The sequence below is a fragment of the Engystomops pustulosus genome, chromosome 6, assembly GCF_040894005.1.
Source record: "Engystomops pustulosus chromosome 6, aEngPut4.maternal, whole genome shotgun sequence".
NCBI classification, from domain to species: Eukaryota; Metazoa; Chordata; class Amphibia; order Anura; family Leptodactylidae; genus Engystomops; species Engystomops pustulosus.
Window position 1 is genome coordinate 117002305 of NC_092416.1, and position 13841 is coordinate 117016145.

At 38.8% G+C, this 13841-nt stretch overlaps 1 protein-coding gene across 14 annotated transcripts in view; it reads right to left on the bottom strand.

The window, feature by feature from the left end:
• BCAS1 (brain enriched myelin associated protein 1) overlaps window positions 1-13841 on the bottom strand; it is a 76926-nt gene that overhangs the window by 14334 nt on the left and 48751 nt on the right. For 7 of the 14 annotated variants that reach the window (XM_072110653.1, XM_072110659.1, XM_072110658.1 and 4 more), the window contains 5 exons: window positions 8042-8083; window positions 6906-7064; window positions 5764-5805; window positions 4640-4807; window positions 3626-3667 (listed from right to left, as the gene is read on the bottom strand). In XM_072110653.1, coding sequence (XP_071966754.1) covers window positions 3626-3667; window positions 4640-4807; window positions 5764-5805; window positions 6906-7064; window positions 8042-8083 — 453 coding nt within the window. The remainder of the gene's footprint in view (window positions 1-3625; window positions 3668-4639; window positions 4808-5763; window positions 5806-6905; window positions 7065-8041; window positions 8084-13841) is intronic. The other 7 variants (XM_072110663.1, XM_072110660.1, XM_072110665.1 and 4 more) reach the window with 5 other exon arrangements.

A 13841-nucleotide genomic window follows, 5' to 3' on the forward strand; every position in this document is an offset into this window, starting at 1 on the left:
TGACGAGAGATTTCATCGCAAGATTGTGCAGATAAATAAACTCAACTAACATCCAAACAAGTTCAGCTGCCCTGCAGTCCGAGGGTACAACAGTGACAACCTGTAAGATCCGTCAGTGTTTGAATGAAAAGGGACTATAAGGTAGAATGACCAGGAAAACCCCACTTCTTACACAGAAACATAAAAAAGCCAGGCTGGAGTTTGCCAAAATTTACCTGAGAAAGCCTAAAACATTTTGGGAGAATGTTCTCTGGTCAGTTGAGACAAAAGTAGAGCTTTTTGGGAAAAGGCATCAACATGGAGTTTACAGGAAAAAAAGAGGCCTTCAAAGAAACACGGTCCCTACAGTCAAACATGGCGGAGGTTCCCTGATGTTTTGGGGTTGCTTTGCTGCCTCTGGCATTGGACTACTTGACTGTGTGCATGGCAATATGAAGTCTGAAGACTACCAACAAATTTTGCAGCATAATGTAGGGCCCAGTGCGAGAAAGCTGGGTCTCCCTCAGAGGTCATCATGGGTCTTCCAGCAGGACAATGACCCAAAACACACTTCAAAAAGGACTAGAAAATGATGTGAGAGAAATCACTGGAGACTTCTAAAGTGGCCAGCAATGATTCCAGACATGAATCCCATAGAACATCTGTGGAGAGATCTCACAATGGCAGTTTGGAGAAGCAGCCTTCAAATCTCAGGACCTGGAGACGTTTGCCAAAGAATGGTCTTAAATTCCAGCAGAGCCGTGTAAGAAACTCATTGATGGTTACCGGAAGCGGTTGTTCGCAATTATTTTGTCTGAAGGTTGTGCTACCAAGTATTAGGCTGGGGGTGCCAATACTTATATCTGGCCAATTTTTGGAGTTTTGTGTGAAAATAATCAATGATTTGACTTTTGCTTTCATTCTCTTTTGTTTTTTTATTGCAAGCAAAATAAATGAAGCTATTAATACCTAAGAATTTGTGATTTCAATCATTTTCTGGAAGAAAACGAGTATTATCTGACAGAATTGCAGGGGTGCCAATACTTTTGGCCACCACTGTAGATGTGGTATTCGTATCTAGTAATACACAAACTATATATTATATAAACTATATTATTTGTTAATTATTATTATCAGTACTAGTAGTAGTAGTAGTAGAAGAAGTAAATTGCTGTTCTAAACACAGTATATACCATATTTTTCGGTCTATAAGGCGCACCGGAGTATAAGGCGCACCTCTAATAAATGCCTGCTAAGACATCTATGTTCAGATATAAGGCGCACTGGAGTATAAGGCGCAGGATCAAATGCAGTACCTAAAAATGACCATCAGGTGGCAGACCTGTGCACAGTTCTAGCCAGCTACACTTCCCGGGAAACTTGTCTTCAGCGTGTCAGAGAGCTCTGATCTCAGAGGTATGGGCTGCTGGGGGTTAATGCAGGGTGATGCAGCAGGGGTTAAGCGGTCTCCCTCTGCCCCTTCTTCTTCCCTCCTCAGGCAGGGTGTTATTCCTGTGGGGTTCCCTGTGGCTCCTTCTCTTTCCCCTGTGGGCTGTCAGGTATGGGGGATTGTTTACTGATGATGATGATGATTGCCTCGTGGTCGGCACTATGGCGGCTCTGGTCTCTCCGTGCTAGGGGAGCACAGGATGGGCACAATGTTAGTTGTGGTGCCAGGGCACTTCAGGAGCTAGGGACCCTGTATACTGTGTGGGAAGGTGCAGGAAATTTCTGAGGATGGATCTTGTCTGTAGCACATTTCTGTATAAGTTCATATATGAGGCGCACTGGCCTATAGGGCACACCTTTGATTTCTGAGAAAATTAGAGGATTTTTGGTGCGCCTTATAGGCCGAAAAATACGGTAATTATTTATATATATCATATCATTACTAATTGTAAGTATAAAGTTTATGTACAATGTACTATATGTTATTACTATTTATACACAAATTATTTTTTTATATACACACTATTTATTATCACTATACATTCCTTATTTTATATTCTAAAACTATTCACTCCAGCTCAAGAGCATGTGAAGCTCCATAGTACGCCCAACGTACGCCCAACGTACTGAAGTTTACATTTGCATTCCATCAAATAGATGATATAATTGGAACCGCATTTATATGATCTATTTGATGGAATGCAAATGTAAACTTTAGTACATCGGGCGTACTATCCAGCCACTGAGGGAAAGACTTAATACACACAGACACAACATACAAAATGGGTTTGTTCTCCATAGTGTATTCCGACATGCAGCCACCCATCAGAGATTCAATCATTTTAAAAGAAGGGAGATGTATTGGATATTTAAACTCCAAAGCTTAATACCCACAGGACTCAATGAGAGCTTAGAAAATATCTACTAGAAATAATGAATATATTTATTGTAGTCCATGTGTTACATTCCTAAACTCTGTTTCTAACATGTTTCTGTATATAGTCGTTTGGAGCTAAGTAATTTATTCTATGTCTAAGGGGAATTAGCTAACCAATAATAATAATTTAATGAATTTATTTATTCTATTTTTTATATACACATTTTTAATATATATTTTTTATATATACTTCTTTTATACATATTTATTTCCTCTATAGATATTGTTTGTAAGTAACTACTATTAGCCTCTGATTTAGGTAGAATCTATGTGTATAAATCGGCATTAAGAAACTGTGACTGTATAACTGCCATGCTATGTGTGCTGAAGAATTGTACTACAGAATTTAGTAGAACATATGTTGGGCACATCACTTGTTAACAGCAATTGCTGCAGTTCATTTTACTATCTATCGCTCCATACTTACAGGTGTTGCTATGGAGTTGCTAGCTAAACATCCTGTTGTATCGCTGGACGGCAGACCACGCAGGCGTATTTGCATAGTGTCTGGGTCGGCTGATCACATTGGCACACAGTCATTCGCAGGTTTCCCCGGCGTGTGAACCGGAAGCTGGCATCTCGTAACGCTACACGTGTAAGTGATACATCTGCTGCCTATGTACCTATTATTATGTCTACTATATAAGAGTGAGTATATGCATTGTATTATTTTTGTCCTATGTTTGAGAAAGGGCGGAACGCCCGAAACGCATCACGATTGGACATTTAAGATTTTTACTTGTTTTTTATAAATTCATGGTTTTATTTAGTTTGTATTCTTACAAGACCATTAAAAATTGTTTGTAATTTTGGCTAAAATTGTTCTATTTGAATTTTTGGGTAATACACGGTTAGCGCCCCACGATAGCCCTGTTGTTTTTCCTCCTAATCAACTTGGGCCACAAACAATGGATCCAAGGTCCATATTTGAGGTCTGTAACATCAGTGTGTAATCCGCTTGCCACATGATTGTGTTACAACTGATAGGCAAATATGGCCAGCACATGGATGACACCCATGTGGCAACTGTATTTTTCATGTTCCAATAAACTTCTACGGGAGGGCTTAAGCAGCAAACATGGGCAGTAATATGTCCTGCTCTGAGTTCTCTATAGCCTCCTCATGGAACTGTAAAAAACATGTCCATGTGCATGGGTCCATTGAATGTCTCAGTGTGTCATCCTCAAAGAAAACAGATAGCACAAAGACAAAAATAATAAAATCAGTATGATATGAATTTTCCTGACTTCAACGACTTACATTCTCAGTGTCTTTTTGTCGGGGTGGATCTGCTTTGAAAGACTGAAGAAGAAATTTTTTTTGTTAATTAGCAGTTTTATTTGTGTTAGAAAACTATGACACTAAGAGTTAAGGTCTGGTATTAAACTTTATATGAATGCATATACACAAACTTTTGCTGCTTTTGGGCCACAAGCAACTATTCCATGGTCAAAAAGTTAAATTTAAAAAAAAAATTATAGAGCTGGAGTAGACTGTCGTAGGTAGAGTACCTCTTTACCTACTACACAACAGTTCCTTCATACGTCAATATCACATTTACAAGCTACAATTTATCCAATATTGAAATTTATAATGTCTCCACACTCCATTAGAGCCAGATGCAATGGCCCTTAGGCTACATTCACCCGACCGCACGGGCTGTCACAAGCTTGCGGCTGTACTTACATCCCCATAGACGGTAATAGGCACATGGAGCAATACAATGCCGAACAAGTGTGGCACTGTACTGCTCTGTACATGAGGAAAAGATAGAACATGTCCTATCTTTCCATGTGTACTGCCATGCGCCGTGCATCGTGATGAGCGAGCCGGACGTCCATGTGAATTGTAGCCTTAATATGTACCAAGCACAATTCCCCAGCCGCGATACCTACAATGACCTCCTTGAGAGAGACTCTATAACAATGTTCATATACCCAGTCAGAAAAATCTGGAACTTAAATAAAAACCGTCATTTGGACAACAATCTGATTATTTCCTGCTTTATCATATGTGATCAATGCAAACCAAGTGTATATGGTGGCTACAGAATGTTGTCTTTCCCTAGCATACGGATAAGGCTGTCTTTCCCTATACAGTATTTACTTTATTACTGCCAATAGCTATCATGGTAGCGGCAGCTGCTTCTCATGTTTAGTCCTTGTCTCAGAACTGGATACAGGGCTACGGGGTGCCAGTCTTTTTCTATTGGTTAAGCCACTTTCCTAATAAAGAAGAGAAACAACTGATGACATCTCATTTGATTTTGCCAACCTTCCTCCAGAATGGCAATGGGCGGGAAGCAGCTTCTTTTTTGGACTTTTCACTCTCTGGTTGCTGTGTGTAAGAGTCTAAGGATGTTGTATCTGGTGTGATAACTGGTTCTGGGGTCAGCTTCTCCGAGTTTACAGACACTGAGACAACAGGCTGCTCTATCACAACCTACAACAGAGATTAGTTATTAGATGAGGAGAAAGACGTAAAATAGAAAGCCATGACACATAAAAATATAGACATACCACTGCATAAACTGACAGTTGTGTAACTCAACACCTTGATGCCAAGCCTTTTTTTCACCTTCATGACTAAGCATTTTTTCCCTAAGCCCATACCTATTTTATTTTTATGTTGTTAGAAGGGAGTGATTTCAGCAGGAACAACTGCATTTTTGAATAGCCATAAAGCTTATTGAATAACTATGCTTAACTTTTCTGTTAAAGGATGGGCCTTAAGAAATATTTGCTAAATAATGGTAAAATGTTATTAAGTTAAACTTTCACACAGCATTCACCTCATGGCTTTGCCATTTTATTTTCATATTTTGGATTGTTATGGTTGTATACGGTTTGATTTTTTTTTTTAAGTGTTGGTTTATTCTTGCTAACTTTATTTTTAAAAAAAAGTCACTTTTACTCTATTGGTGTAAATACAGAGGTTGGGGCTAAAGACACCATATAATGTTTCCGATAAAACATCAAGTACTATTTTGAAAGTAAAATAGTACATATAAGGGGGATTTATCATGGCCAGAATGCCTGAAAACAGGTACATAAGCTGTTATTTAGCTGCATAGTCAGCTTCACTGGTTGGGTGGGAAAAAGATAGTTCCAGGCCTTCGCACTAGATTAAGTCAGCGTCAGGTTCAGGCAACATTATAGCGCAATTCTATGCATGGCCGGTCCTGGTGTGGAACTGATTAGAACTAAGCTGGGCGTACGGTGAACCCAGCAGATACTTATCATGAGGCTGGAGCCTGCTGATATATCCGCCAGGTGTTGTGGGGAGGGGCTTAAATCATATGCTGATGCATCAGGATACATCCCTGCATAATATCTTATTTTTACATTACATTACATTTTACATTAGTGGAGAAATTATGTGCTATTATATTTACTTACATTGTCTTGTTTTTTACGTGGCTGGGGATCTCCCTTAAAAGACTAGAAATAAAATATTAATAGATGGTACATGGTAAAAGAATAAAAAAAAAAGATTCAGGGATCAGTGAAACTATCAGCCTATTCTCTTGCAGTGTTATTCCAGCCGAAGCAAAAAACCCCAATAAGACAATCCTAATTTTACAGGAAAAAATATTTTCCACTTCCAAAATAAACTCCTTTTTTCACTAATCTTTTTCAGATGCCCATCAAAGGAAATCTCCCATCAAATCAGGCACGACATACCACAGGCACCTACTCATAGATCCAGGCACTGTGAATTTGGCAATTTTCTTCTGCTCCCTCAGCACTTTCCCATCCTCTGCCTGATGTAATCCCACAGCAGCAGATCAGGTTTCATCACACAGTGGGAGTTGGAAGTGATCTGCACAGCTTGTGAAGCTGCAGCACGGAGGGGCTCCACTCCTAGCACTTCAGGCTCATTAGCATAAATTTAACATTGATTTTAAAGGAAGGAGGCCATGGATAACAAATAGAAGATAACGACAATCACGCAGCCCTGCTCTATGAGCAAGTGAGTAAGGTTCTGTCATTAAGACACCCATAAACATCTTTCAAACATCACAGAGTGACTGCCCTTACAATAAGGGCAAGGAATCCCAATCTAAACATTCCTCATTCTAGACAAAGTGCATGTCCTACTCTCACAAGCCATGGAAGAGAATCTCCATGTTCTATGTCTATTCTGTACGTAATAATTTCCAAACATGTCTTGTTATTCTTTAGAGATCAGATAGTGTAAAATCCATAGCTTCCTTCAGTTGCTATTAGGCCTCATGCAAATGGCTGGCAATTCATTGTAACTATGTCTATGCAGATTATTTAGAGCATTAGGGATCAATGGAAAAAACTGATCTATGACTAGTATAAACTATGGCATCAATCTGCACAGCTTTTAGAACCCAATAAACAATAAAAAATGTTGTGAGGATTCCCTAAATCACTGTAAAAGAAACTTGCCATTTCATTGTAAGGTTGAAAAGACAGTGAGGATTGCACTAGTGGCAGATAAAGTACACCCAAGCTTTGTATGGAATATAAAGCCAGCATGCAACCCAAGTAGAAAACACCAGTGTTCGAACCTTCCTCCAGAAAGGAACAGAGCGAGTCGATGGCTCCCCCATTGGTTTCTCATTCTCCTCTACTTGGACATTTGAGTCAAGGGAAATAGCGTCCTGTACTGGAAACTGCTCTGGGGTTGAGTAAACAGATACAGGTTGTGCTACCTGCACGTCAACAACCTACAACATGGAGGATTTACAACATATAAGTGATAAGTAACTCACAGTTAACAGCAAAGGTTAATATTGATATGTATATGGTATACCGTTATTGTGTGGAAATCTCTGAAAACCTCAACTTAAAATACACATAGTAATTTAGATTTTGCCATATCATTGAAATTACCCTTCAGGAAGCCACAACTGGTGGAACCCCTCCCCCCCCCCAAGCTTTAGGTTTATTCCTTGAGTGATGTGGACAATGGGACGCCACTTCCTCTTACATCACAAGTGAAATCCCATGATATATTGCAATCACTGTGGTCCAATGATCTGCCAGGGCCAAAGCACTTCTGGCCAATTGTCCGGTGGTGACACTGTAATTGGGACCTGAAGCAAGATAAGTATATTTTCCTTTTTGTCACCCCTGCCCTGGCCCCCATGGGTTTTTTAAGAATTCCTGGAAAACCACTTTACATATACAATTTAAGAGACTTTTAAGGGCTCTTTCAGTGTACAGTTTAACCATTCTTTATATCCATTTGTATAACAATATTGGTCTAATGTTTGCCCCCAGGAAACACACTCTGAAAGGGTTGCCCTTAAACCAAAAAATGACTCATAACTTAAAAATGTGTTGTTCAAGAACAGCTATCAAATATACCATAATTTTTCAAAGGTGTGTGTTTCTAAATAAATTTGAAGCATTGAACTCTAGTTGTCATTTTAGAGTACTATGCTTAATAAAACTTTACTATTATCTGTATTTGATTATCTTATTTTATAAATATTTAACACACTGTATACAGTATAATAAATTTATACACTAAATAATTATTTAAATACTGTATAAAAATAGTAAAAAAGCTACAATAATAGCTACATAGATAACAAAATTATTGTTTTGAATTTTAAAATGAACCATTAAATAAATTGATGAGAATTATAAATCATGTCCCCAGTGATTGATGTCACCCCGTATATTGCAATGAACTTACATTTTCCTGGATTTTTTTGGGTTGTGGCTCTCCCTTAAAAGACTAATAAAAAGTTGACCATTAGATATTTTTTTTAATGTATTTTAAGCTGTAGAAAATAAAAGTGTACAAAAACGTGAGACTGAGAGCTGAGAAAAATATGTTAAACATTTACTAACTGTAAATATCTACAAGAAATGCTATCATTGTTATTGTGTTGTGTTATATGAAGAAGAAATAGGAGTTAATTGTGAAGATAAGAAAGATGATTTTAAGAAAGGTTGTAATATATCTAATCAAGGAAACGTATCTCTTCTTATTAGCTCTCTCCTGTCCTCTAAACTGGATGTCAGAGCCACCAGAACTTTACTCCCTTAGTACTGCTAAAAACACTTGTTCGTTGAGAAGCATTCACTCAGGCTGTGTCTCGTCTCTACTATTCACCCCCCCCCCATGCATTTGAAGGAAAATGTAGACATATTTTCCATTGATAAGATATATCACAAAGATTCTTATATTCAACTAAATGATACATTTATTAAATCTTTTTCGAAAACATTATAAAATAGACAATAAAAAGTGCAAACAATACACATAAACACACTGATCAGGTATACACTGTCAATAGATAGTGTAGATATATGCAATAGTGCATGATAGTGTAGATATATATCTGTATGTGGGATTGACATTGAATAGTGGTCATCTTAATTAAGCTGTTAAAGAGTTTCATGTAAACTATCATTAATAAAAACCTGTTTATTGTTGCCCAGAAAATGACAGATACACCTGCTACTGTGCAATGAAGCAAAATTGCCAAGGATGATGATGCTGGGATGTCTGTTTTCGATATGGCGGCCCTAGTAATGCTGCTCTCCCTAACGGCTGAGTCTCAGACTGGGAAAAGTTACTATCTAATGACACTGCTACATGGTAAATATTTTTATTTATTTTGGGCAATTATATTAATTCATGCAGGGAATAAATATGACCTTGTTGAATTGAAACCACATGGTTTCGGGCCACAGATAAAAGGGCACTAAATGACAAAAAGGGCATTTTAAAAAATATCACTCTAAAGCATGAACTTCAGTTTATTTTTTAATCTACCATAAACCAGGGACACTTACCCATAGATCCAGGTACTGTGATCGTGGTATTCTTCTTATATTTCTTATCCATGACCTCCTTCCTTCTAAAATAAACTTTTCCAAATTACGATGGGCTCCTCTGTGATCAGGCTTTATAGACTGTTACACTGTCTCAACCTGCTCCTGCTTCCTCAGCACTTGTGCCGTGCTGCATTCTTAGTACTGAGGGTGTGGGTGAAACTTTAAAGCCAGAGAAGGGAAAGGATAGCCCCTCAGGCTCATTAAAATCAATTTTAAAAGTTGGTTTTAGAAGGAAGGAGGCCATGGATAACAAATATAAGAATATTGCCCTATTCAGTGCCCCTGGTGTGTCAAGGTAATCATGTATTCACTTGTGTGACATTTTTGGATTGGTGTAATCTGTATCAAAATGATTCAAATGTTTTTCGTGAATGCTGTGGTACACCAAACTATCTAGCCTGCCAAAGAAGACATCATCCAATGCTTCCGCTGTCTTGTGATACTCTTTGATGTTGTCAACAAATTGCACAAAAAATCTCACCATCATGTCATAATAAAAATAATAATTCATTATTTATATAGGGCCTACAGATTATGCAGTGCTGCACAAAGAATGACTAATTGGTCCCTGTCCACAAGGGGCTCACAATCTGAACATCCTAATACAGTAGTATGTTTTTGGAATGTGGGACGAAACCGGAGGACGTTGACCAGATGTTGACCTGGGTGGGATTTAAACCCAGGACCCCAGTGCTGCAAGCAGAAGTGCTCTTCACCGTGCTGACAAATAGCTATTTTTTAAAGACAGGATGTAGAGTACATTTGTCACACTTAATATATACCGAGCAGCATTTCAAAGGACAAATCTACTTTCAGTTGTCTGAAATGTAAAAAAAATATTTATTGTGCAGAAAAATGTAAAAATCTACGCAAGAATCACTCCAAAACTTTGGTGCACATCTACCGGCGATTCCCGACTTTAGAACACCCAACTTATAGACAACCCCTAGTTAAAAACAGCTATAACAGTTATCAAAGGTGCCTGCAAATAATATTTATTGTATAATCCTGGTTCTTATGACAACTCAAAATGTTTTTATGTCCAATTGTTATAGAGACCAAAAAATGTTTTGCTAGGGTTACAATTATAAAATATATAGTTCTGACTTATATATGCAAAACCCCTTCCAACGCATAGGCAGGCTGGTAGTTGCAAATAGCGCCCTCCTCAGGTCAGAAGCTGTTAGGAAGATTGATCACCTCTCTAGGAAGGTTCTAGAATCTGAATATAGCGTAATTGCATCTGTTGATACTGCCTGGCAAGGCAACAGTTAACTGGAGTATGTAATTATCCAATGATACCACCTGACCAGGGGGAGTATAAAAACCCCTGCTGGGGGATAGCACATGGTCTGTCTCAGCAGTCTGCTCAAGTCACAATGAGCAGCACATGTCAGTGCCGTCAATCCCAGGAACTCCTAGTGCCTCAGGCCTACTGCCTGGCACACAGGGCAAGACAGGAGACTTCAGCCCAGAACTGCAGCTTTTACTACTTGGACTCAGTTCCACCTGAAACAGCCCAGCCTGCATCTACCATCAGCCTGTGAACAAACTCTCCATGACCCTTCCAGCGTGAGAATCTGCTGTTTTAAGCCATTGCCTGCTGTTGAATAAAGAACTGTGAGTTGATTTGCACAACATTGTCTCCGTGTGATCCCTGGATCCAGGCTGTTTACCTCCATCCATCACCCAGGGACTTATCCTACAGACACCTCAGGGGTTGCCCCAGGAAGCAACCAGTACATCAGCCTCTCCCTCCTTATTTCTTGCACACACCACCTGCTGGAGACCTGCCAGGATGTAGGACAGCCCTCCGGTCCCCATACCAAGCACCATAACCACAGCGTGCCCAAGGCCACACTAGCCACTACTCAAGTATTCTGTGCTCCATCTGCCTCCAAGCCCACGAGAAAAGGCCAGGCCCTGGTGGGGGATGTTGCACATACAAATTCAACTTAAGAACAAACCTACAGAACCTTTCTTGTACGTAACCCGGGGACTGCCTGTATTGATACGTTTCCCCTGTAGAATTGCGTAATAGCCTCCCTCTTATTATCATCTTTAACCTCTTGCATTTTTAATTATAATTGTTAAAAACAAAACACACACTGCTACCAACAAAATGAATGCAAATTATCATCAGGTGACAGCATATCACAGCCAAAGTTTTGTCACTTAATGTTTGAACTTCATCAACGGAATGGAAAATAGCGCCCACTTTTTTGCCATTTTGAAAAATATTTAAAAAACTATAAAAAATGATCAAAAGGTCGTACAACCCTAAAAATGATAGCATTGAAAACATCATCAGAAGTAGCAAAAAATGACACTGCCCACAGCTCCATACAGCAAAGTATGAAAAAGTTATTAGCACCAGAAGTTGGCAAACAAAATTTTCAAAAAACTTTTGTACAGGAGGTTTTCATTTTTGCAAATGTGTGAAAACATTCTAAAACCTATACAAATTTGGTATCCCCATGATCGTACCAACCCAAAGAATAAAGTAGACATGTCATTTGGGGCGCACATTTTTCTCACATTCTCCAGTACACGAAAGGAATATCAAACACCATCACTATGAAGTGCAATTTATTACGCAGAAAACAGGCCATCACAGAGCTCTTTACGTGTAAAAATAAAAAAAGATTTTTATAGATTTTTGAAGGTGGGGAGTGAAAAATGGAAATGAAAAAACAAAAAAGGGTCAAGTCAGTCAAAAATTGTCAGTGGCCACATTCGGCTGTACTGAAGAACAAGCTATAATAAATACCCAGTAATCATCTAATAAAAAACACCTGTAGGAACCAAAATGGATGATCTTCGGTCTGTTGTCCACAAACAAGTTTGTCCCGACCATTTCACACTGTAATGGAATCACCAGACCAAACAGAACTGCTGAATTGAACAGCAGTCCAAGGTTTGGTCCAGGAAAACCCCCACAAAGAGAGAATTTGTTACAACAAATTTGCTTGTGGTCAATGACGATAAATTAACTGAAAAATTCTGCATACTGTGAATCAAATTCTTCTCATAACTTTTTACATTCAAAACTTTGATAAAATACATTTCACACAAGCGATTCTTGTAACCTGACTTTTTAGAAAAAAGTTATTATAAACCTGAAATATGCACACAGCATCTGTAATCATTCTACATATCCTACACGATCTATGGCTACATGCATATGTGTCTTCAGAGTGTAAATCAGCCTCTGAAAAACGACTGTCTGAGCTGCAAACACAGGCAGGCATAGGACTTGGTCTGAGTTTTGCGGTTCGGACTCACGGCTCACATACAAAACCGTGAAAAACCACATCCATGTAAATGAATATATTCTTATATGTTTTCTCTTAATTTAACAGATAGCACATGGAAAAAGCAAGCTTCTTGTGCATGTAGCTTTAGGGTGGTTTCACATTTTTTTTCTCACTAAAGTCATTCTGGTTTATGGACACATACAGCTTAGTTTTTTCTTCCTGGCTTCAGTGATTTGTCACTGATGCCTTACTGAACCATTTTTTAAATGAGGCCTTTTCCTACTTCAGTATTTTTACACTGATCAGCAGTCAGAGAAAAACAATGTAGAACCCTATGTGTTCACCGACAACATTAGATCAGTGGAAAGCGTGTATATACAGTGGATACAGGATGTATTGAGACACATTTACATTTTTCACTTTGTTTCATTGCAGCCAATTGGTAAAATAAAAAAATTTTCTTTTTTTTGCTAATTTTTTGCACCCCATCTTGAGAGAAAAAAAATGAAGATAGATATAGATGTAGATATTTTTGATAGTTTATTAAACAAGAAAAACTGAAACATCACATGGTCATAAGTAACCAGACCCTTTGCTCAATATTGAGTAGAAGCAGATTTTGAGCTAGTACAGCCATGAGTCTTCTTTGGGGAAGATACAACAAGTTTTTCACACCTGGATATGGGAATCCTCTGCCAGTCTTTCTTGCAGATCCTCTCCCATTTCCTCAAGTTGGATGGTTAATGTTGATGGACAGTCATTTTCAAGTCTCTCCAGAGATGCTCAATTGGTTTTATGTCAGGGCTATGGCTGGGACAGTCAAGAAAGGTGCGAAAGTTTTTCTGAAGCCACTGCTTTGTTATTTTAGATGTGTGATTAGGGTCATTGTTTTGTTGGAATGTGAACCTTTGCCCCAGTCTGAGGTCCAGAACACCCTGGAAGAGGTTTCCATCCAGGATATATTTGTACCTGGCTGCATTTATCTTCTCTTCAATTGCAACCAGTCGTCCTGTCCCTGCAGCTGAAAAACTGCTGCTTCCACCACCACGTTTCACTGTTAGGATTTTATGTGGCAGGTGATGAGCAGTGCCTGTTTTCCCCTCACAAACTGCTTAGAATTAACACCAAAATGTTCAATCTTCATCTCATCACACCAGAGAATCTTATTTCTCATAGTTGACTTTGTAGAACTTTCTCCATCCCCCTACTGCTTATCTGGAGTTCAGCTAAGGCTCTCACCAGGGCTCTTCTCCCACAATTGCTTAGTTTGTCTAGGCCAGGTAGAGGAAGAGTTGTGGTCCTCCCAAACTTTTTCCATTTAAGTATTATGGAGGCCACTGTGCTCCTAGGAACCTTGAGTGCTGCAGAAATTATCTTGTAACTTTGGCCAGA